Genomic DNA, 20,903 nt, shown 5'->3' with positions numbered 1-20,903 from the left:
TTGTAGAAGATGCCAGCCCCTTACAACACATTGTGGTAACAGTGCCTTCAGAACATGGCCCACTCCGTGACATATGGCTGTCACGCTCTCTCTCGCTCTGGAAGTGAGGGAATTCATGAATTTTATTCTAACTCGGGAGGGTGCTGTAAGGGGGAGAAGTCTTAATTTAGTTTATCTTTAAACACGGGTCAGCAGATTAGCTCAATCTGGGCCATGGCCAGGCCACACCTATCAGTCATGTTTTGTGGATGGCTGCACACTCCCTCAGCAGTAGAGTCCAGCGGCTTGGACAGAAGCTGTGAAACCCACAGGGCCTGAGATGTTTACTGTGTGCCATTTGTTATGGAAGACTTCGCTTTCAAACTTCAAAATCAAGCTGGACATGGTGGGTCCTGCCTGTAATCACTGTATTTGGGAGGCCGAGACGAAAGAATCACCTTGAGATCCAGGTCAGCCTGGACTAGCCAGTGAGACCCTGTCTCAAACAAACGAAACCCTATAAAACTGAGCAAAGCCCCCCAAGAGACGGCAGTGGGGGTGTGCCTTATCACTGCAAGACTTCCATGTGGGGATAGGAGAAGGTGGGTTCTGCGGCAAACCAGTTTCTGTCTGTGAGACCCAGGCCATACCATGGAGCCTTAAAGCTGTGACGTCCTTCTGTGACTTCCGGTACTTCTTGTGACCGGACTCAGCTCTCCATCACCCTTGTCACCAGAAAGCATACAGGGCAATGCAGTGACAGCATACTGCCAATCATCTGCCAGTGCGGACTATGACTGGCCTGAGGGCAGAGCCCATCAGCTGAGTGCAGGCTAGAGCCATCTCACGCTCCTGGTTGTCACGTGCTCCACCCACATCACGGGAAAGCAAGGGAGCAAAGCTGCCGTGTGGCCTAGTGACGCTCGTGTGTGCACAGCCGGGGCCGTCACACCCTCCCCTTCCTGGCTCCATTTTCTAGGTGTCTCTCTGTGTGACAGTCTCTCCTAATAACTTGCTTGAAGAGGACTCAGCTGCAGCTACATAGCACTGGCTAGTCATGCGTGCCCATGCTGCCCTGTCCACCCAAATAGTCCGTTATTTACTTATGTATTTATTCATGTATGTATTTATTTATTCATTTTTATAGACTGGGCACCACTTTTTAGCCCAGGGTGGCCTTATACTAACAGCAATCCTCCTGTCTCAGAACTTCACCCCAAGTGCTGGGATTATAGGTATGGACTCTGAGGATGCTAGGCAACATGGAATAGAGAACTGCCAGGGTGAACCATGGGGGAGATCAACAGCACAGAGGTTTGGACAGATGTACATGGATGAGCTTAGAAAGAAAGGGACACAGTGAGAAATCAGGGAAGCTGGCTTGCTCCACTAGTTCCAGAGGCCCTCTCAGTTGTTAGGAAGTTGTTGTGGCAGGGAAAGTGGAAGAGATGGTTAGCCAACCAAGAGAGAACTCTGATGGCCAGAGGGGGGCCTCGGAAGGTGAATAGCACCCACACCCTTCCCCAGTGTCACCCCGCCTGAATGGCACCCTTCTGTTCGGGCAATGTACCGAGTGCTTTGTGATGATGTGACTTTTAATATTCTCAGTGATTCAAAGAGGGTCATGCTATTGTTTTAGATCAGTAGAAAGCGAGGCTCAGAAGTTAAGGAGAACAAAATCTTGTCACACAGCTAGTGAATGATGCACATAGCTTTGAATCTAGGAAGGCTGGCTCCAGGGCTCAGACTTTCAACCTCGAGCCTCAAACAAGCCACCCATCTGTAAAGATGGACACATTTTCCCTTCTTTGGATATTTCCAGAATATTCAAGAAAGCCCGGGCTTTGGGAGTTGTTCATAGTTGGAACATTTTGAAGTTTTCCTTGGCAGTCTTTTTAGAAAAGAAATAAGAAGAAGACACTTTGAAAGGAGCAGTTTTCTCTCGTACAGGAATCCAGTTAGGAAGGGGAACGTGAGCCATGGGGTCTGGCCTGGTTGTACGGTAAACTGGTGACTGTAGAAACTTGAGTGGTTTTGAAGGAAATGTCACCACCTGCAAACCTGTGCTTGCTGTGGAACCTGGCCCCACTAGTAACAGAACCTCCACACTAGTCATCTCAAGGCACAAGAGGGGTGGGCACCGTGTCCTGGGTCTCCGCTCCCTGCCAGGCCCTCTTGGGAAGGGGTTATCCAGCTCCCGTGTGGGACCTTCCGCTTCAGATGACAGTGTCAGTGAAGTCCACAGGCTCTGGCTTCCGACTCTTGCTTTTCTTCCTGCACCAAGTGAACTGGACAAGCAGGGCCTGCAGGAGCGAGGGGGAAACCTGATGTGTGGGTGACTCACCTGTGAGGCCCCTTCCTGTGCCCACTGCTCGGGTCCCCAACCTAGAAAGGAAAAAGGTGTCATGCCCACCTCCCTGTCTCCCAGCTCCTGCTTTCTTAGTTTTTCAGTTTGTACATTTTTCTAACTGGGAATCAGTCTGTCTGTCTGAACATTTAGGGGAGTCTTAAGAGCATATCAACTGTCTTCTCTTGATCCCTGATTTAGACCTACACTCTTGAACCTAAGGCCAGTCAAGTTCAAAGACCTATCCAACACTGTTCCCTGGCCTCCAGCAAGTTGCCTTATCCACCTTGTGCCCATAGCTTCTTGCTTCTACAAGGCTCCTACAACTAATGCTCTCTAGGCATCCCCTAGGAATTAAGGCATGTAAAAAGCTTAGAGCAGAATGTGGGTGACTAGCATACCACCTGCTTAAATGTTACCTGTTACTATTGCTTGATGCAGTTATTTGCTAAACTCCAGAAGCACTTGCCATTCCTGTGGTGACTGTGAGCCATATTAACACGTGTATTTCCCCCTCTGCCTCAGCACTCTACTAACCAAGTGTGAGCTCCTTTCCCCGTGTGTTTTCACACCTCCTCACTGTGGCCCATGAGGAACTCATTTCAAGATGCAGTGAGCATGCATCCCCCAAACCCGAGTGGACACTGAACATTAGAACAGAGACGACTACCTCTGTGGTGTCCTGCATCTCTATCCAGAGCATTCCTGGGACTCTCTTCACCTAGCTCAGCCTTTTCCACGCAGCACTCTTTGTAATTTGGGGCTAGGTCACTTTATGTTTAGAGGAAAGGCGTTCAGTGGACATGATGAGATATCTTATAGCCTCCTGAGACCAGAGTATTTAATCTCCTTTAGCATAGACATTGGGGACAGCTCTGACATGAAAGTAAAGTTGGTTACAGAGAAGAAGCACAGAAGGGCAGACAAAAGGCACAGGGGCCTGTGAGAGCCTGTAGGGCAGGAAAAGAGGATCCCCACTCAAGTGCAGCTTTATACAAGTCTACAACTGTTCCTGGCTCCGGTGGAGATTTTACTAGGCTAATATATTCCTAGGAAGGTGTTAGGAGGTTCAGTCAGTCCTCCATCAGATCTAGGCCATCTTGGTGGTCGAGGGTCTTAGCTACAGCAGAGGCTGCTGGTCCCCATCTCTCTAGCAGCAGCCCAGAGTCCTGCAGTGTCCCCATAGGAGACACTGGTGCTGGTTAGGAACACTGCTCTAGAATAAGGAAGGTGGAAGGAAATGTTTACTGGAAGGGTCTGCTAGTTAGCATTTATTGAGCCTTTACTATATGTCAGTCTATTAGTTAACATTTGTTTAGCTCTTACTATATGTTGGTCTACTAATTAACATTTATTGAGCCTTTAGTGTATGGAAGTTCATTAGTTATCATTTATTGAGCCCTTCCTATATGCCAGGCAAGCTCCAAATATTGCTTCCCTTTTGTCAACAAGAATTTTTAGGACCATCTGAATTTTCAGGAAAGAAGTACTGGGGCTCAGAGAAGTAAAGAAAACTCAACAGTGGCTATGTTCATGTGTGGTAGAGAGAGATGAAGTCCAGTTGGCTCGGCAGCCAAACCTACAAATCCCTTCATCTCCACCACAATGCCTGTGCAGGCACATGATGTCATCAAGAGAACCGCACCATCAGAAATAAATTAGCTTCACAGTTATTTTAGGCTGTAAATATGGCCTCCACCTGTAAGAAATGACACAGAAAAACTCAAGGGAATGTATATGCAACCAAACAGAGCATTGTTTCTGTGAAGAAACATTTGTTTAAATTCTCGTATCAATCCTTCATGTTGGAGCCTCCTCAGAACATAGCAATGGGCAAAGGATTTCAAAGTTGCCGCCTGAAAATCATCTTTCCATTGCTCACTTTTCTCCTTTTAATTTTTATTTTATGTTTTGAGACAAGAGCTAGCCTGGACTCACAGACTGGCCTCAAGTCTGTGGTGTTCTTGCCTTAGTCTCCTGAGTGCTAAAATTACAGGTGTAACCACGACACCCCGCTTTCTTGTTACTTTTTTGTAAGGCTGATGCCAACCTAGCTTTCACACACATTTCTTGAGCACAAATAAAGAAGGTGTGTCTGCATGATGGACACTTCAATACTCCTGTTTTAGTCTGCTTCCCATCTGGGAAATCTGAGCACATGAAAACCATGTTAGTACAATAGCCACCTTAAAAGTTATGGGACTCCTGATTTAGAAGGAGGATGTGGAGCTGAACTCTTGTGGCATTGGGATAAACTCTGGAGAGGACCTTAACAATGTGACACACCCAGTTCCATGCTGACCTGACTCCCGAGGCAGCTCAGACTCCAGTGCCTCCAGCCAGATCATTAATTCACAGTTAGCAGTGTTGGCCTGCCTGCTTTCAGGGAAAGTCTATCTGAACCCTGGCCTGAGCTGACTTCGTCTGTCCCAGGAAACAGCATCACACAGAACACCTTAGAAGGTAAATTCCACATACATTCCTTGAAGTGGGATGGGTGTGACGAAATTGAATGGGTTTCGGGCATGTTGTGGTCCCTTGTGAAAATATGACATCAGTAACTATAGTAAAACTCATTCCCAGGAGTGCTTCTCTCCCGCTGGTGGTGAGCTCAGACAGGTGGAGTTTGGGCTGAATGAGGCAGGGTTTCTCTCTCTCTTTGAGGTTCAGAGCTTGAATCATGTCAGTGTTGGGAAATCATGCCTGTGGATTAAAGAGAGAGGGCTACCTAGCTCCACAGTCCTGACTTTAATGACTCTTCCCCAGCCTAAAACTAAGCTAGACAGGTGGAAAATGAAGACACAGAAAGTGAGTTTTCAGGATAGTGAGACGGTGATTCTGTGTTGAGGGGAGAGAGCCCCGCCCCCTCCCTCCCTCCCTGTGGTTTTGGGGAGGAGTGATGGGTTAGCGAGACCAGGAACATGGTAAGTGCTCCGTAGACAATAGAAACTGCTCCTTCAGGTTCCTTCCTGATAACCGAGCCCAGCACTGGCTGGAAGCCACAGCCAAATTCGTGAGAGAGAAGAGGGTTTCTGGTTTCGGGCAAGTTAATTCCACAGAGCACACATCTTAACTTGTGAAACATTTACTCCCAGGTGCACTGGGAAGCTGGTGGAGCTCCCAGCCAAGGAGACCCAGCAAAATGGAATCAGGAAGTGGTGAGGACAGTGGACATACATTTTCATGTTGAAGTATCTAAATAGCAATGCACACAGGAATTATCTGGCTATTTTAGTAAGATGCCCAGATGATACACAGTCCCGGGGGTGGCCTGGGTTCCGTGTCCTCTCAATAACCAGAATGAGGGTCAGGAACTATACTTTGAAAAGCAAGGCTTTCTTTAGCAACTCAGTAATCAGCCTTCGCCACGGAGCCTTTTCAACCCCTGCCTGTGTCCAGCACCTGTTACATGTGTGGTCAGAGCAGGAGAGAGAGTCTCACATGCCTTCTCCTGCTTTACTAGGGTCAGTGCTGATCTGGGCAAGCACACTCAGCGCCAGGGTCACTGGCAGGTTACTGAGTCAGGACGCCAAGGCTGGGGTGGGGTTTCCCTCCGCTGCTCCTCCTCCCTGCCCTGTGAAGCATCCTCAGGCTCCACCACTGGTGGCCCGCACTCCTAGCGAACCACACATTTGCAAACCTCCCTTTGAGAGGCCTGGGAGCCTCTTCCCCAGGCCTGGTTGGTGAAGAGTCTCCCCACCCCACCCCCACCCCCCAACCCCCCCACCCCCAGGGCGTCCCCGGGCCTGAAAATGATATGTTAATAAAAAGGCTCTGCAAGCTCGCTCGCGCATGCGCGCATGCAACAGCCCAATCTGGTTCTAATTACTTGTACTTTAGTTGAACTTTGGCGTTTCCTTTGACTTTCTCCCTTATGTATGTGAGCCGAGCTGTGGGCTTTGCGATCCTGCAGAGAATCTTCTGAAAAGTGGGGCGGGGGAAGGGGGGCGCGTTCAGATCGGCTCTCTGGTGCCAACAAAAATCCAACCTAACTGGATGTTTTGACCAAATGCAACTTCGCCATTCGCCCTTAATTAGCTGCAGTGAGTCCTACCCGCCGACCCCAGATCTAGGCTCCAAACTCTCCAGGGGCTGTGCAGGAAATGCCTTTTGCTTTGCAGCTCCTTTTTCACGCCAAGTATCAGCTGCCCAGAGGCTGCATTAAAATACTGTCTCAATCAGAAGGTTCTAGTCAAGAGGCAGGCCTTTCATGATGCCTGATACCTGCCTGCCTCTAATCAAGCCGCATATAGAATCCTGTAATCTGTCAACAGGGGCTAGTGGGCTGTAAATTAGCTCTCACAAAGGCCAAAGAATCTACTGAGCTCTTAAATGCACTATCTGCTACTTAATCTAACCTTTAGAAAAATGCCAAGCACGAAAGGAATTGTGAAGCAGCTATTGTTGGAGACATTCTGTGTGTTTAAGGGACCCTCAGGTGCTTTGTTGACAACAGGACACTTATACTGTGTTTTCCCAGGTGAGTCCAGTTATTGACTGCAACACCCACCACCCACGTAACAGGCAGCTATGTTTGGGGTTTTCTTTTGTTTTGTTTTAAGGTTTTTCTTTTTTGCTTTATTTGGGGACCCAGCCAACCCCCAGGGCTATGGCAGTGTTTAAGAAGCTGCCTCAGTGGTGGTACTGGTCCTGTTTTTGTGCTGGCCCAATAGGTGTGGGCTTTCCTGAGCAGCCCAGGTGTGCAGGCAGGATCCCTGTGCTGGTCCCTGCATCTCAGTAGCCTGCTGCCAGTCCCAGTGGGAGAGAGGCAAAAACTGACAGCCAGGGTTTGAACCTTTTCCAACAACGTGAGGGTGTGACTTTGTGTCTGTTAGAGCTAGTTCCTAGCTGCTGCTTTGGGATGGTCATTGATTTCCTCTGTCTCTATTGTGTTGAGATTCCTTTTGGTTTTGGTTGCATGTGATCAGTTAATGAAAGGTGGGCTTGGGAAGTGGCCTTTCACCGCAGACCAGCTGAAAAGTCACAAGTTGAAGGCCGATGCCAGCTCTGCTAGCTGTGAGGTGCTACTGCTGTGGGCCATGCTTTCAGGAACATTAATAGGAAAGAAGGAGGCTGAGACAGCAGGATCAAGAGTTCTAAGCCAGCCTTAGCAAAATAGTGAATTTAAGGCTAGCCTGAGCTACATAGCAGAGTCTGTCTCAAAATAAACAAACAAGCAAAAAATAAAAACAAAACAAACCCATACCAGATGGAAGAAAGGGAAAGGAGGAGGAAGAAAAGAAGGGCAAGGCCAACAGACCACTGTGTGTTCAAGGACCAGCCTGTGAACGCTGTGGTAGTGACAAGGTTTCACAGATTCTCAGTGAAAGTTTGGCTCCAACTTAGTTCTCAATCGCCAAGATACATTATTCCCAAGCAGGGCTGTCAGCCTCTCTCCTGCGTGACTGTGGACCCAGACATCCCTCGGCTGCACAACCAGGCCCCCCAACTCTGCCCATACCGTAGCAAAGAAGGCAGCAGTTACTCTGCAGTTTGGATGATACTGTGGGTGGGGAGGCAGTGACCTAATGGAACAGAGTCCGTCAATACGTAAACAAGTAAGCAACGGATACAAGCGGGAGTCCAGCGCCCGATCGGAATTATTCCTCCAAGACTGACTCCCCGGCCTGCGGTCCACCGGGGTGGCTGTAGTGCCCTTCCTTTATTGAATGACGCTACAGGAGCCTCTCCCCCCACCCCCACCCCACCCCCACCCCCACCCCCCGGACGTCTACAGGCCGCTGGTTTGGCCTGTTGGAGATTGCTGAATGAGCTAATACAGAACGCATTGTCTGCTGAGCCGGCAGAGTTTTCCAGCGAAATTTTTATCATTCTGTGGACTGATTGTACTTGCCTGGAATAAGGAAGAAAATGTTTGAGGCCTCTCAAGGGCATTTGATGAATCCAACTCTAATTTAAAGGGACTAATAGATTATTGATTTAAGCAGGGTGACCGTGAGCAGATCAATGGCTAAGCCATCTGTATCTACCTTAAATGCCAAAGGTGTCCAGTGAAAGGGGATCCACCTTAAATACCAAAACTGTCCCTGGGGAAGGAGAACTAGCTCCATCCCCCCAAATCCCCAGCTCTTTGTGGGGAGGGAGGGAGACAGGCAGGAAGAGGAACTCCAATAAACTTAGCCAAAGTGTGTTTATGCTACATTACTAAAGACCAAGTGATTCCATTGAAATCCTCCGCCGCTTTTATCTTGGTGCCACATCCTGGTTTCCATTCTAGAACATGCCTTGGAATGTTTGCCTTCAGCCAACTCTGTTGCTCCTGAAATTTGAAATTTTCATTTCATTCCCTTTGGTTTGGTGTCACTTTAAGATCTGTAGGTCACATAGAGGAAATATAAGACCACAGACTGTATATATAAATAGAGTCGTTTTTTGGTCTGTTTTTTTTGTACTGAGGATTCAACCCATGGTCCCATGTATGCTAGGCAAATACCCTACTGTTTAATTAAACCCACCCCCCAGAATTTTTTTTTTATTTTGAGACAGGATCTCAGTGACTTGCCTAGGCTGGCCTTTGACTCATTCTGTAGCCCAGGCCACGGCTTGCCACCTTCCTTCCTGCCCTGGCCTCCCAAGCAGCAGGGCAGAAAGCCCTGCAGCACCAGGTCCAGCTCATCTTGAGCGCCACATAGCATCTGACACAGCCTGGATGATCCCGTCCTTTGGGCTACAAGGACCTGGGCACATGGGGTGAGAGCATAGTTCTCCTGTGCTGTGGTGAACAGGCCCATGACCATACTGGTTGGTGAGAATATGGAGTCCAGGGCTCTGCCGATTGCTTAGAAGAGATTTTCAGTCCCACAGGCATCACACTTCTTGGGATTAGCTCATTCCCCGGTCTGTTTCCTCACTGGGAAGATAAGATACTGGTTCCCTTCAGTACAGGTATTTGAAATGGCATATTTATAGAAATTACCACCCACTTTTGAAATTCAGGGCATGGCTGTGACAGCTGAGTCCAGCCCTGACAGGACTCTATTTACTACAGTCCTAGGGAAGCCAGAACAGCTGTTCCACAAAAGGTCATGCTTCATTCATGTGAAAAACAGGGTGCACTAATGATGTTTCTACAGCCTCATTCATGTGAAGAACAGAGTGTATTAGCAGTGGTTCCGCAGCCTCATTCATGTGAAGAACAGAGTGTGTTAGCAGTGGTTCCGCAGCCTCGTTCATGTGAAGAACAGAGTGTATTAGCAGGGGTTCCGCAGCCTCGTTCATGTGAAGAACAGAGTGTGCGCTGGCGATGTTTCTGCAGAGCTGCTGATGCCCATGGATAAATCAGAAGCACACACATCAGCTCAACCTAAAGATGAGCATGGGAGCAAGGGCATGAATGTGGACAGTCGTTAGAAGCCAGTTTATCAGCATGAATTAAACACTAACAAAATCATTTTGAAATATACTCTTTATTAAACTTAATAATTACAATTCTGAGACTTTATCCCAAAGAAATAGATGGAAATACACTGAGATTGTCTGTGATGATGTTCATTCCTGAGAGATGTTTTGCAGGAAAAATACTAACAAGGAACTACAGTCATGACGCCATAAACCAAACAGTGCCCCAATCTCAGTATAATTCCACTTCGGTTAGCAAACAAAGGTATTTAAGTGCATGGAAGGAAGTCTGGCAAGGGTATCCCAGAATCACAAGGGGGATGGCAAAGAGAAGCGATGGTGAGAGATTCATGTGCGTATTCACAAGCACTCACACCTGAACTTTCTTACAATTTTACAGAGATTAGTTTCAGTGAGCACTGTTTTCTCGTGGATGCCGCGATTCCTTATCAGCTTTCAGAGGGACACTGAGGAGTGTGGGGGTCTTGGTCGTGGCCAGCCTTAGAGACTTCTCGAGCCAGCCCCTCCCTGTCTGCTGGACACTTGGCACCACTGCGCCACCGCCTTCTCCCGAGCCAGGGCTTCTGTGTGCCAGAGAGTCCGCACTCGAGACGGATGTCTCATCACTGTCCACAGAGCTAACCTGTAAAGACCGTAATGGATTTATCTACTAGGACCCATACTGCCCTAATGAATTCCTTCCAGGATTTTCATGAATTATGAAAATGCTATCATCATAGTTGATTCTGTTCCAAAGGGCTAATTAGTTTTTTAAGGAAGCAAATGAGTATAAGAGTGCTTTTTGATTTCAAATGTTACCATTTAACTACTTAGAAGAGCACTTAGTGTTTGAAAAGAGAAAAAAAAAAGGGAAAAGTTCATGAATTAGTTCAACCAGTGTTTATTGATTATCTGCTCTATAGGAAGGCCCCCTAGTCCTGGCACACAGCTGTGAGCACAGTAGATGGGGTCCCTGGCCTCACAAAGACTGTATGTGGGGTGGGGGAACCACTGTAAAAGATGAAGTTGTAGACAGACAAACTTTCTAAATCTTGACAACAGTTAAAACTTTATCGAAAATAAGATGAAGTAACATGACACCGTGACCAGGGGTAGGGAGGGCCTCTTGTTTTTCTTCTGTCCTTTGGATTTGTGATTGGATTGTTCCCACAGTGTCACACATGCTAGGCACAATCTCTACCACTGAGCCACACTCTCTTCCACGGCAAGGGTACTTTAGAGAAGTCATCTCTGAGAGAGTGGCACTTACTCTGAGATCTAAGAGAAAAATAATAGCCAAACCTGATGGTCTTGGAACTTGTAGGTGGAGAAAATGGTTGGTATGGTTATTTGCTCACCTGTCTGGGACAGGGTCTGGCAATGCTCCAAGCCTAGCCTAGAGCTCCTGGGATCAGGTCTCTGCCTTCCCTACATGGCCGGAGCTACAGGTGCAGCAGCAGAGCTGGTGTCTTATATTGCTATCTGAGCTTGTCTTGTTCAAAAGAAGAATGGAAAGCAATTTTTTTTTTTTTTTTTTGATTTTTCGAGACAGGGTTTCTCTGTGTAGCTTTGCGCCTTTCCTGGAACTCGCTTTGGAGACCAGGCTGGCCTTGAACTCACAGAGATTCGCCTGCCTCTGCCTCCCAAGTGCTGGGATTAAAGGCGTGTGCCACCACCGCCCGGCGGAAAGCAATTATTTAGGACTCAGCCAACGAGGGAATCGTGGAGGATGAACGTCAGTGAGGGCATGTCATGAGAAACCCCTTAGAGCATGGTGAGGACTCTGACCTCATTCGTGACTGTTGGAGGCTCCCCGTAGGCAGATGACAGGTTAATTTTAACCTTTGAATAATTATCTTGCTTGCACCAATGCACGGGTAGAGAGTGCAGACTCAGGGAGGCTGAGGAAGAGGCGTCTGCAGCTGAGAACACTGTGCCCAGTGTGAGAGCCCCCCCCACCCCCCCACAGCTGAGACAGTGTGGGTTAGCAGCAGGCCCAGCAAGTGGAGGAACTTGAGTGCTGTGAGCACAGTTACAGAAGAAACCAACCAGGAAAGCGTCTTACCAGCACAGTTATGAACAGTGCGACAAACAGAAATTTGATCATCGTGGAAATACTCTGGGGCTTGTAAATGATTTGGAGATTGGATGATTCTGGAACACCATTTGACTCCTCTCAATCGTGTGCTCTGTTTGCCCACAGTAAGCAAAGGGCCAGTCCCTGCTCTGACTTTGGTGGGAGAACACTCCGGTCCAAGCTCTACACATTTCCATCTCAGTGAAGTTTGAGTGGTTGGATAATGGAAATAGGGATCATGTGGTTTATAGTCTGGAATAAAAAGCTGGGCAAGGTGGCATATGTTTATGCCATAGCATCAGGGAAGCAGTGGCAGAAGAGTTGAGAGTTTGAGGCTGGTCTGGCCTATAATAGTGATACCCTTTCCTAAAATAAATGAATGAATGAATGAATGAATGAATGAACGAATGAATAAATGTATGTCCATAATACAGATGTACATGCCTTAGAAATTAGCTAAGTGCAACCTACTCCATCTCCAACATGAGCTGCACACCAACCTGGGGCTGTATCAAATGTGCCTTCTGTGTGTACAGGCCAGAAACTGTACTTTCTAAGCTAGGGTTGGTGGTGCTGCAGGCCCGGGGCCAGCCCAACACAGTGCAGGGCTTCCCGAAATCATGTTTTTTATCCCTTACGGCTACATGGCAAAGGCTCAGCCACACACACCCGCGGCACTGGGCTTCGGCAGGCCTTTCCTTAGTTTGTCATAATAAATACACAATAAATGACGACTAAATTTTGGTTAAGTGAGCAACAGCATCAGACAATGCATCCACCACTAGATAAAAGGAAGCCAGAGGAAACAGAAGAGAGATCCAGGGCTTGTCCAAAGGGCTGACTTTGGACTTTGGTTCCTCCCTCTCCCTGCTGGTTTTGGACAAGGCTCTGCCTGAGGGACCTGGGTTGGATTTCTGTTTCTCGTGGGTAACTTGGGATCCATCGCCCTCATGGTGCCCGTGAATTTCAAATTAGATGCCTGTGAGGTTGCTTTGCAGGGGTCATCCAGCATCACTATGGGCTGGTGCTAACGAGGACAGTTGCTTCCGTGGGCTTAATCCTGCTGGGGTTGTGAGCTTGGCGCAGAGATGTTGGAACTGACTGGGCAAGCTAAAGGAACTGAAATGTGCCTCCCTCTCCTCTCTACCTCAGCAATTGAGACACAGAGTACCAGCTCCGAGGAGCTCGTCCCGAGCCCACCATCTCCACTCCCTCCTCCTCGGGTGTACAAGCCTTGCTTCGTCTGCCAGGACAAGTCATCGGGGTACCACTATGGCGTCAGTGCCTGTGAGGGGTGCAAGGTGAGTACCGCCAGTGCTTCACCCCCTCATCTCCCCTTAACTCCCATGATGTGACCTCTTCCACTCCAGAAGCAGCTAGACTGACACCTGCAGCATCCCCTCCAGCTGGGACTGTAGCTTGGCTGCATCTCATGGTTTCTGTCATCTGCTTTCATTTCTTTAGTTTAAAGTTCAGAAATGTCTGTAAATGAGTGACTGAGGTCAAACAGTCCTGGGCCTTTAAAATGCCCCCCTCCCTGCCAAGTTCTTTCTTACTAAGAACATTTTGAAGGAGTCCTAAGCAGCATGGCCCTGTTTCTCTTGGGACATGCCATCTGGTGTCTTTGTAGTTCTATTTTATTTTTAAATATGACTGACAGTCCACTGAAACAACTTGCAGCGAGCCAAGGTTGAAATTGGGATTTATCTCCTGGCTGCCTCCTCAGCCCTGTGGCCTTTGAATTACACTTTGATTTTCAGCTTGTACAGACTTGCTACTGTAGATGCATTGTAAATTCAGCAGAGTTGGATTAAAGCTTCTGCCCACAGAACACTGGAGGCTGAACATGTGTCAGACAGGAGGTGGCTGCTTTGAATCACGTTAGATAACCATTATCAAGGCCAAGAGGCATAACTGAGTGAAAGAGGGCCTTGTGATCTCAAGGAAGAAACCAAAAGTGACTCATGGGCAGATGAGACGTATCCACAGAAATGTCTCCAAGGAACTGTTGTTTTGAGCCAGCTCTTCCCTAGATATAGAGCTGCTATTTAGTCCTCTCTATCTGGCTGTGCAGGTCTGGTGTTTTATATCTAGACTGAATGATTCATCTGGAGGATTAGAGTGTGAGGATAACTTTACAGGCTCTGTGGTACTGGACTTATCAGCATGAGCGGTTTCTATACGTGTTAGTCAGGCACTGTGGTGTAGCATGTCAGTGACAGCTTGATGTCTTCATACAACAGACCTTTCCACAGCTCACAGTTCTGGGAAAGAAGCAGGTATCCAGAGCAACATGCTGATAGCCAAACCAGTCAGGGGTCAGCCTAGCATCGACAGGTCAGAACATCCTTGATGGGAACAGCTCCAAGTAGCTGTCTCAAGAAGTGGCTATGGGGCTGGGGGCCATTGCCTTGTAGTCCATTTCCTTTGAGTATGAGTGGCAGGCCCTCCTCTCCTCCTCGGTCCTCTGAGGGTGGGTGCTTAATGGCACAGAATGAACAAATGTATCAATGTCACTCAGTCCCACAAAGCAATGACAAGAGTTCCCCCTGTTTACCAATCGTTTTAAGAAACATGATATTATTTTACAGTGTAATACCAGTTTGGGGAAATTCACTTAAGAGTCCTGCTCTCCCTGGGAATGTGAGAGTTGCTTTCAAAGAACTCTCTTCCCTTCTGTCCCTGCCAAGGTGGCAGCCAGCACTGGCTAAAAAATCTCACATTCGTGCATCTGATTGCTAGTACTCACCCTTAGCTGGATACACTTAAACACACCCTAACATTTCAGAGGGCTTCAGTGGAATGCTGGTGCATTTTGTCCAGTTGATGCATAATATGAAAACAAATCAGTTTCTAATGTTCATTTGGAAGATAAATGAAAAGAAACTTTTAATTATGTACTTATTGAGACAGGGTCTCACGTGTAGCCCAGGATAGCCTGGAACTCACAGCAATCCAGCTGCCTCAGTCTCCTGAGTGCCAGGATTACAGATATTAGCTACCCCATCATCAAAAACATGCTTCTTGGTTGCCAAACAATTTTCATTATCTCGAACCCAGAAATCTGGAGAAGGTGTGGCAGCTTCCTGCTTGCATGATGGCCGGGAAGGACAGCATCAGGCTTGTCCTCCCTCAGGCAGATGCCGACCTGCAGAGTAAGCGGTTTCCCGTCCGTCCCCCAGCACAAACTGTTCTCATTAACCACTGCTCAGCTAATCCTCTGACCTCCTGTTTTACTGTGGGATTCTGACACTCTTTAGGAAAAACCCCAACAAAAATAAACTCACACCAGCACAAACAACCAATAAACGCGGTTAAGTGGACCCGAGTCTCAGGATGGGAAATCCTTTCATCAGAACCATGAACTAGACGAGATCGTGGAGTTCCCGGCATGTATGGAACTTGAATACTGATGCTGGGGTGGCTGGGCACTGGCTGCCTTTCCCCTGGTGGTAGGGAAAACTTACTCTGCATTTGAGCTGGCTGAGAAAATAGTGTAGCAATCAAGAGAAGTGAAACAATGAGAAAGTAAAGCAGGAATGTACTCAGAAACAAGAAATAAAATGTTTAAGTACAAAACAAACTCTTATTGGTTATTGAAAACACCAATATAGTCAGTGTCTAAAAAATAAAAAACAGCACAGTTCTTCCCCAGAGAAAAATTAGTTAAAATTCAGTGTTTATGTGCATTTATAGATTTTTATTACAAAAATAAATTATATTTTATATAAAAATAAATATATAATGCTATAATGTATAGTCAATTTTAAATGGCTTTTTATATTTAATTATATTTTATGGTCAAAATTTACACAACTACACAGTTTCTGTGGTGATACAATTAACATAATTGCTGGTGGTTATATTATAAATTATCTAATTAGCCCTATTATATAATAAGGTATTTCTGATTTTTATCTTTTATAAATAGTACTTCATAGTCTTTGGTATACCTGTGGATAAGTTAGTAACAACAGATGGTTAAGTCAGCGGCTTATATACTTAGAAGGCTGTGTAAGTGGGGTGTGGGCGGGAGGGGGTGACTGGGGATTGAACCTAGGGCCTTGTGCACACTGGACAAGCACTCTGCCAGCTGCAAATTCCACTCCCCCTTGCAATCGCTTCCAAGGCTTTTGATCCAGACAGCCAATACTCTTATGCTGTTAAGTCTGTACGAAGTCGGTCATGTCAGACTCCCCCTGTTGATGGTCAGGTGATGGACTCGTCACAACTTCTCCTTTGGAGCACCTCTGTTTAATTGGAGGGTTACAGGAAGTCATGTGCATGCACCACTTTGACTACCAGCAAAGGCACTATTGGCCCCTGCTTGATCTCGCTCTTCTCTGAAGAAGAAGGGTCACTCACTCTTCCAAGTGGGGAGCCTCTGCTCTGAAGTAGGAACCCCAAATAGAATCCAGAACATCTTCTCAAGAAGTAACAGAGGATGGGGATGTGGTTCAGCCAGCAGAGTGCAGTCCTGGATTTCTTCTCTAGCACTGTTTCAACTTGGCATTGTGGAACCTGCCTGTTCACTCAGGAGGTGGAGGCAGGAGGCTCAAAGTCAAAGTCCCCCTTGGCTACATAGAAAGTTCAAGTTCAGATTGAGATACTTGAGACCCTCTTCAAAATAAATAGATAAAAGAAGTGCCGGTAGTGGCGTCTGCCTGTCATGACCATGATGACCTTACCATTATTGGGGAAAAAAAAACCCTCCATCTTCCAAGGGACCAGGTGGCAGTGACACATGATGATGGTCAGAACTTAATGAATGGGTGTGGTTCACCTCTGGGGACAGTCAGCGGCTGCTATGTTGACACAACATCACCATGGCAACAAAGCCACTAGACACACCCTTGGGATGGTCCTCTTTAGGGGACTTCCAGTTGAGTGACATGTTTTCCAGAACACAAAGAGAACAAAATGTGAAAGTGTAGTTAGTCAAAGGTTTATCAATATAAAATCATAAAAGAATGCTATAAACAAAATGACTATCCAGAGGTACTGAAGACTTCCTAGACTCAGCAGGTGGGAAGCTGGAGCAGGAGGATCATGAGTTCGAGGTCCGCCATGTGTGCCTAGTGATGCCCTGAGTCATATCTAACATATAGATGATTTATGCACAATTTTGGCCTGAGTCATGTATTATACTCCCATTACTAGCTTTCTGAGTATCATCTACAGCGTGAATTTCAGGAATCAAATCCCAACTAGGCTACTTCCAGATTGATGGCCATGGACAAACACGTACATTACATTTCCTGCTGTTTTCACACCTGGACGAATGGAATGGATGAATTATTTTTCTAGTCACTGTGATTGAAAACCTGACCAAGTAGGACTTTAAAGGCAGAGAGGTTTCTCTGCTTACCATTTGAGGGTACAATACATCTTTTTGTGGTGGCAGAGGCTGTTTGCTCACATCTCAGTAGGTCAGGAAGCAGAGAAAGGGGCGTGCTGGTTCTCAGCTGGCTTCTTCCATTCTCCTTATGACTGAGTCTGGATCCCCAACACATGGAGCCACACTTTACAGGCAGGGCTTCCCTTGGCTAACCCTCTCTAGAATCACTATCAAGAACGAACGCACCCAAAGACATTCGTCAATGCCCTGGGTGTTTCTTAATCTAATCACAACTAACAATCAAAATTTTTCCATCATATAGAGACATGTAATCTTTATCACAGTATTACTGGGAATGTGAAATCAGTTTCCATGCACACAGCATGTGGAGTAGCACCTAGAACCTTGTAAGCACTATACATGCTTAATTCCTGTGTACTCAGCATGTGGAACAGTACCTGACACCTTCTAAGCACTGTGCACACTTAATTCCCATGTAGATGGCATATTGAATAATACCTGGTATCTACTAAGCATCATTGCACACTTAATTTCTAGGTACATGCCATATACTATAGAAAATAGAATACATAGCCTGGCACCAATGAAGCATCATCATACATACTTTATGTGTACACGGCATAGTATATAATACCTGGCTCCTACAAAGCCCCAGACATGTTTAGTTCCTGCTCGTCTTCTCATTAGCTTGAACAGAGCTACTACACATGGTGAGATGACTTTAGTTCCAGTGTGAGCACTCCACTGATAATGCTCGTTCAGCATTTCCTCGTTCCTCTTGACAAAAATAAGCACAGCTTATTTCCTTCAAGACCCAGGCAAAGACCCAATCCAAGCCCACCTGGGTTGCTGTAGACCAGGGGTGGTAAATTGTTCCAGTGGAGAGCCATATGGTAGGTATTTTAGGCTTTGAAGATGTCAGCCCTCTGTCAGAATGACTCAGTCCTGCTCCTCCAGCCAGGCACAGTAAGATGTGCCATAGAATGCGATGGCGCTGCACCAACTACTTTACTTATAAAACAAACAATGGCCCAGGCGCACTGAGCTGTAGTTCCCTGACCCCTGACACAGTACATGGTGACATGTCCCTTCTTACAGCCCAGAACACAGAAGCTGGTGGCTCCAGGTGCTTGTTCTGGAGATAGCAGGTCAAACTGTCCCTGCTGCGTGAAGGGCTGATGTCTACCTGTGTAGAGCTCTAGCGACTCACCTCACAGTGCCTACATTCTAGTCATCATAGTCAGAGAAACCTGTGGTTTGCTTCTCTTTGAGTTCCTTCCAACATCACCTAGCAATCTGGTTGGAAAGGTCATGAGATCACATACCATCCACTGCCATATCCATGTTTCCCACTGCACAACCCAGTGCTTTGTGCCTTACTGGACAGTTATTACTGGTGCAGTTCTGGGAGGGTCTTAATCTGACGACCAGGCGAAGATCAGCTGTTCTATGGTGGCCCATGGCCCAGGCCCTGCTGGATTCATGTCCTTTTTCTGTTGCCATGTTGCACTGCCCATTAGGTTCAGCTGTGTTGCTCACAGTGGTGGGTGAGTTCTAACTAGAGATAAGGCAACCACAGAGAGACAAATGCTTTTCTTAATTTATTTTACTATAGGTAGTTTTCCATCTAGACCACCCATCAGCTCTGTCCTGCCAGCTGATCCCCAAATAACCACACAGAGACTTAATATTAATTATAAATGCTTGACCAAGAGCTTAGGCTTGTTTTTAACTAGCTCTTATAACTTAAATTGACCCATTTCTTTTAATCTATGTGCTGCCTTGAGGCTCATTTTCCTCATGTACGTACTTCCCATCCTGCTCGCTCTGTGTCTCCTGGTGTCTCCCCCGACTCTGCTCTTCTTCTTCCCAGTGTCTTCTTAGTCTGGTTCTCCAGCCTAACCTTATCCTGCCTGGCTATAGGCCAGTCAGTTTCTTTATTAAACCAATCACAGTGGCATATACTCACACAGTGTAAAGGAATATTCCACATTTTACTTCTGCAATACTAGGCAAGTGCTCTACTGCTGAACTGCTTCCCTGGCTTTTTAATTTATCATGAGACTGGTTGCCAGTGTGCTTTTAAACTAACCAATCACTTAACTAAGCCTAAATCCATTGGCTGAAGAGCTGGCAGGGCCTCCTTGCACAGAGAAACCACAGCTATGCAGGCATGCATCTCCATTCTGCGTCCTGTCTTCTCTCGCTTCCTGGGCATGTCTCTCCCAGTGACGGAACTCACCATCCATGCTTAGCCACACTTCCAACCCATTTCAGGGCCTACAGAAAGCAGGTAGGAGCGGCACACCGTGCCCAGTCCCGTATGCCCAAGGATAGAGTTGTGCAGGGAGCAGAAAACTGGCCACTGCCTAGGCCTCTGCTCCAGGAACCCACTGAGCCCCACAGCAGTTCTGCACACTGCACAGATGAGGGAGCCGAGAGGTTAAGGACCGTGGTCAAGCGCACATAGCTGGTCTTTGTCAGCGCTGGGAAGGAAGTCTTGTCTCTCTTGTCGCACCCGCCACTGCCCTTAGCTGCACCACACACAAGAAGGGAGGTAGCAGAAGTGCGTCATGTTCAAGATCCCCACTCCCTGGGCAACCATGTGAAAAACAAACATTTCTTAACATGCTGACAACTTTTAGAAAAAAAAAATACCCAGGCATAGTGGCACACCTAGAATCTTAGTAGTCAGAAAGCTAAGGAAGGAGGGTCACCGTGAATCCGAGGCCAGCCTGGGATACAGGGTAAGACCCTATCTCAAAAAAAAAACCTAAAAGAAGAAAAATAAGGAGTAGGAAGAAGAAAAGGAGGAGGGGGAAAGGAGGAGGGGGAGGAGAAAAAGAAGAAGTTCCAAGGAGGAGCATTCCCCTAGAAATGACACCTGCAGACAGACCCGTGTAGGCTTGGCACCCAGGGCTGTTCTGTCCTGTGCTCTCTCCCCGTTTTGTCCTGCGTGGGTTTTCACACATAAACCAGCTTCTAGGCCACCAGTAGTCCACAGCACAGAAACCCTGGACAAGGCCCCAGAAGCCTCAGTGGAATCTTTTCCACCAAGAGCCCTGAAGTCGTATTGGTGACCCTCTGTTTAAGGCAGACAGTAAGCCTTTAGACCTCAGCCACACACCCCAACCCTCCAAGCTGATTCTGTCCTTTTTCTCATCTGCATTTATTTATTTATTTATTTATTTATTTATTTATTTGTTTGATTGATTGATTTCCTTTATTGCATTTCTCATCTATATTGCCTCATCAGAGAGGAGCCTGGGTGTGCCTAGCAGAAGACTCAGTCACAAGGAGTTTGCACTCAGGAGATGGATGTGTGCTCATCACTGGGAGCTTCGGTTAAGTACTTAAGTGTGCTTTGCGGTACTGTGCAGACATGGTCTTTTAGAATTGTGTTCTTGACTGGCACTGATAAACACTGAATTCTGCTTGGAGGATATTTTTAGAGTTCATCACACTGATAGTTACTCCTGTGTGTGGGTTTGCTTCAGTACGGATACCCAAGAATCAGAGAACTTTACCAAAGGTGGTTGTATACACAGGGCCGAGTCTGTGCGTTATGCTAGGTCAGGAAGCCTGCCTTTATAAGTTTATCTAATTAGATGACAAATTGAACCTAATTATAGAGGGTGCTTGATACATTCAGGCAAACTTTTATAAAATTTTATAAACATCCTGAGAGACTTTAGAGACCAAAGTCCAGCTAATTTTCTTAGGAAGTTCTTCCTTCCATTTCAGAGACCTAAGCCAAAACCACAAGAGATATATTCTCTGAC

General features: G+C 46.8%; 1 protein-coding gene across 2 annotated transcripts in view; it reads left to right on the top strand.

The window, feature by feature from the left end:
- Positions 1-20,903, top strand: part of Rarb (retinoic acid receptor beta) — a 648,871-nt gene that overhangs the window by 517,816 nt on the left and 110,152 nt on the right. For both annotated transcript variants that reach the window (XM_028875672.1, XM_028875673.2), the window contains one exon: positions 12,915-13,063. In XM_028875672.1, the coding sequence (XP_028731505.1) occupies positions 12,915-13,063 (149 nt within the window). The remainder of the gene's footprint in view (positions 1-12,914; positions 13,064-20,903) is intronic.

Source organism: Peromyscus leucopus, chromosome 9, assembly GCF_004664715.2.
Source record: "Peromyscus leucopus breed LL Stock chromosome 9, UCI_PerLeu_2.1, whole genome shotgun sequence".
Lineage (NCBI taxonomy): Eukaryota > Metazoa > Chordata > Mammalia > Rodentia > Cricetidae > Peromyscus > Peromyscus leucopus.
The sequence above is the reverse complement of the archived record's forward strand: the minus strand, read 5'-3'. Positions and strand labels throughout refer to the sequence as shown.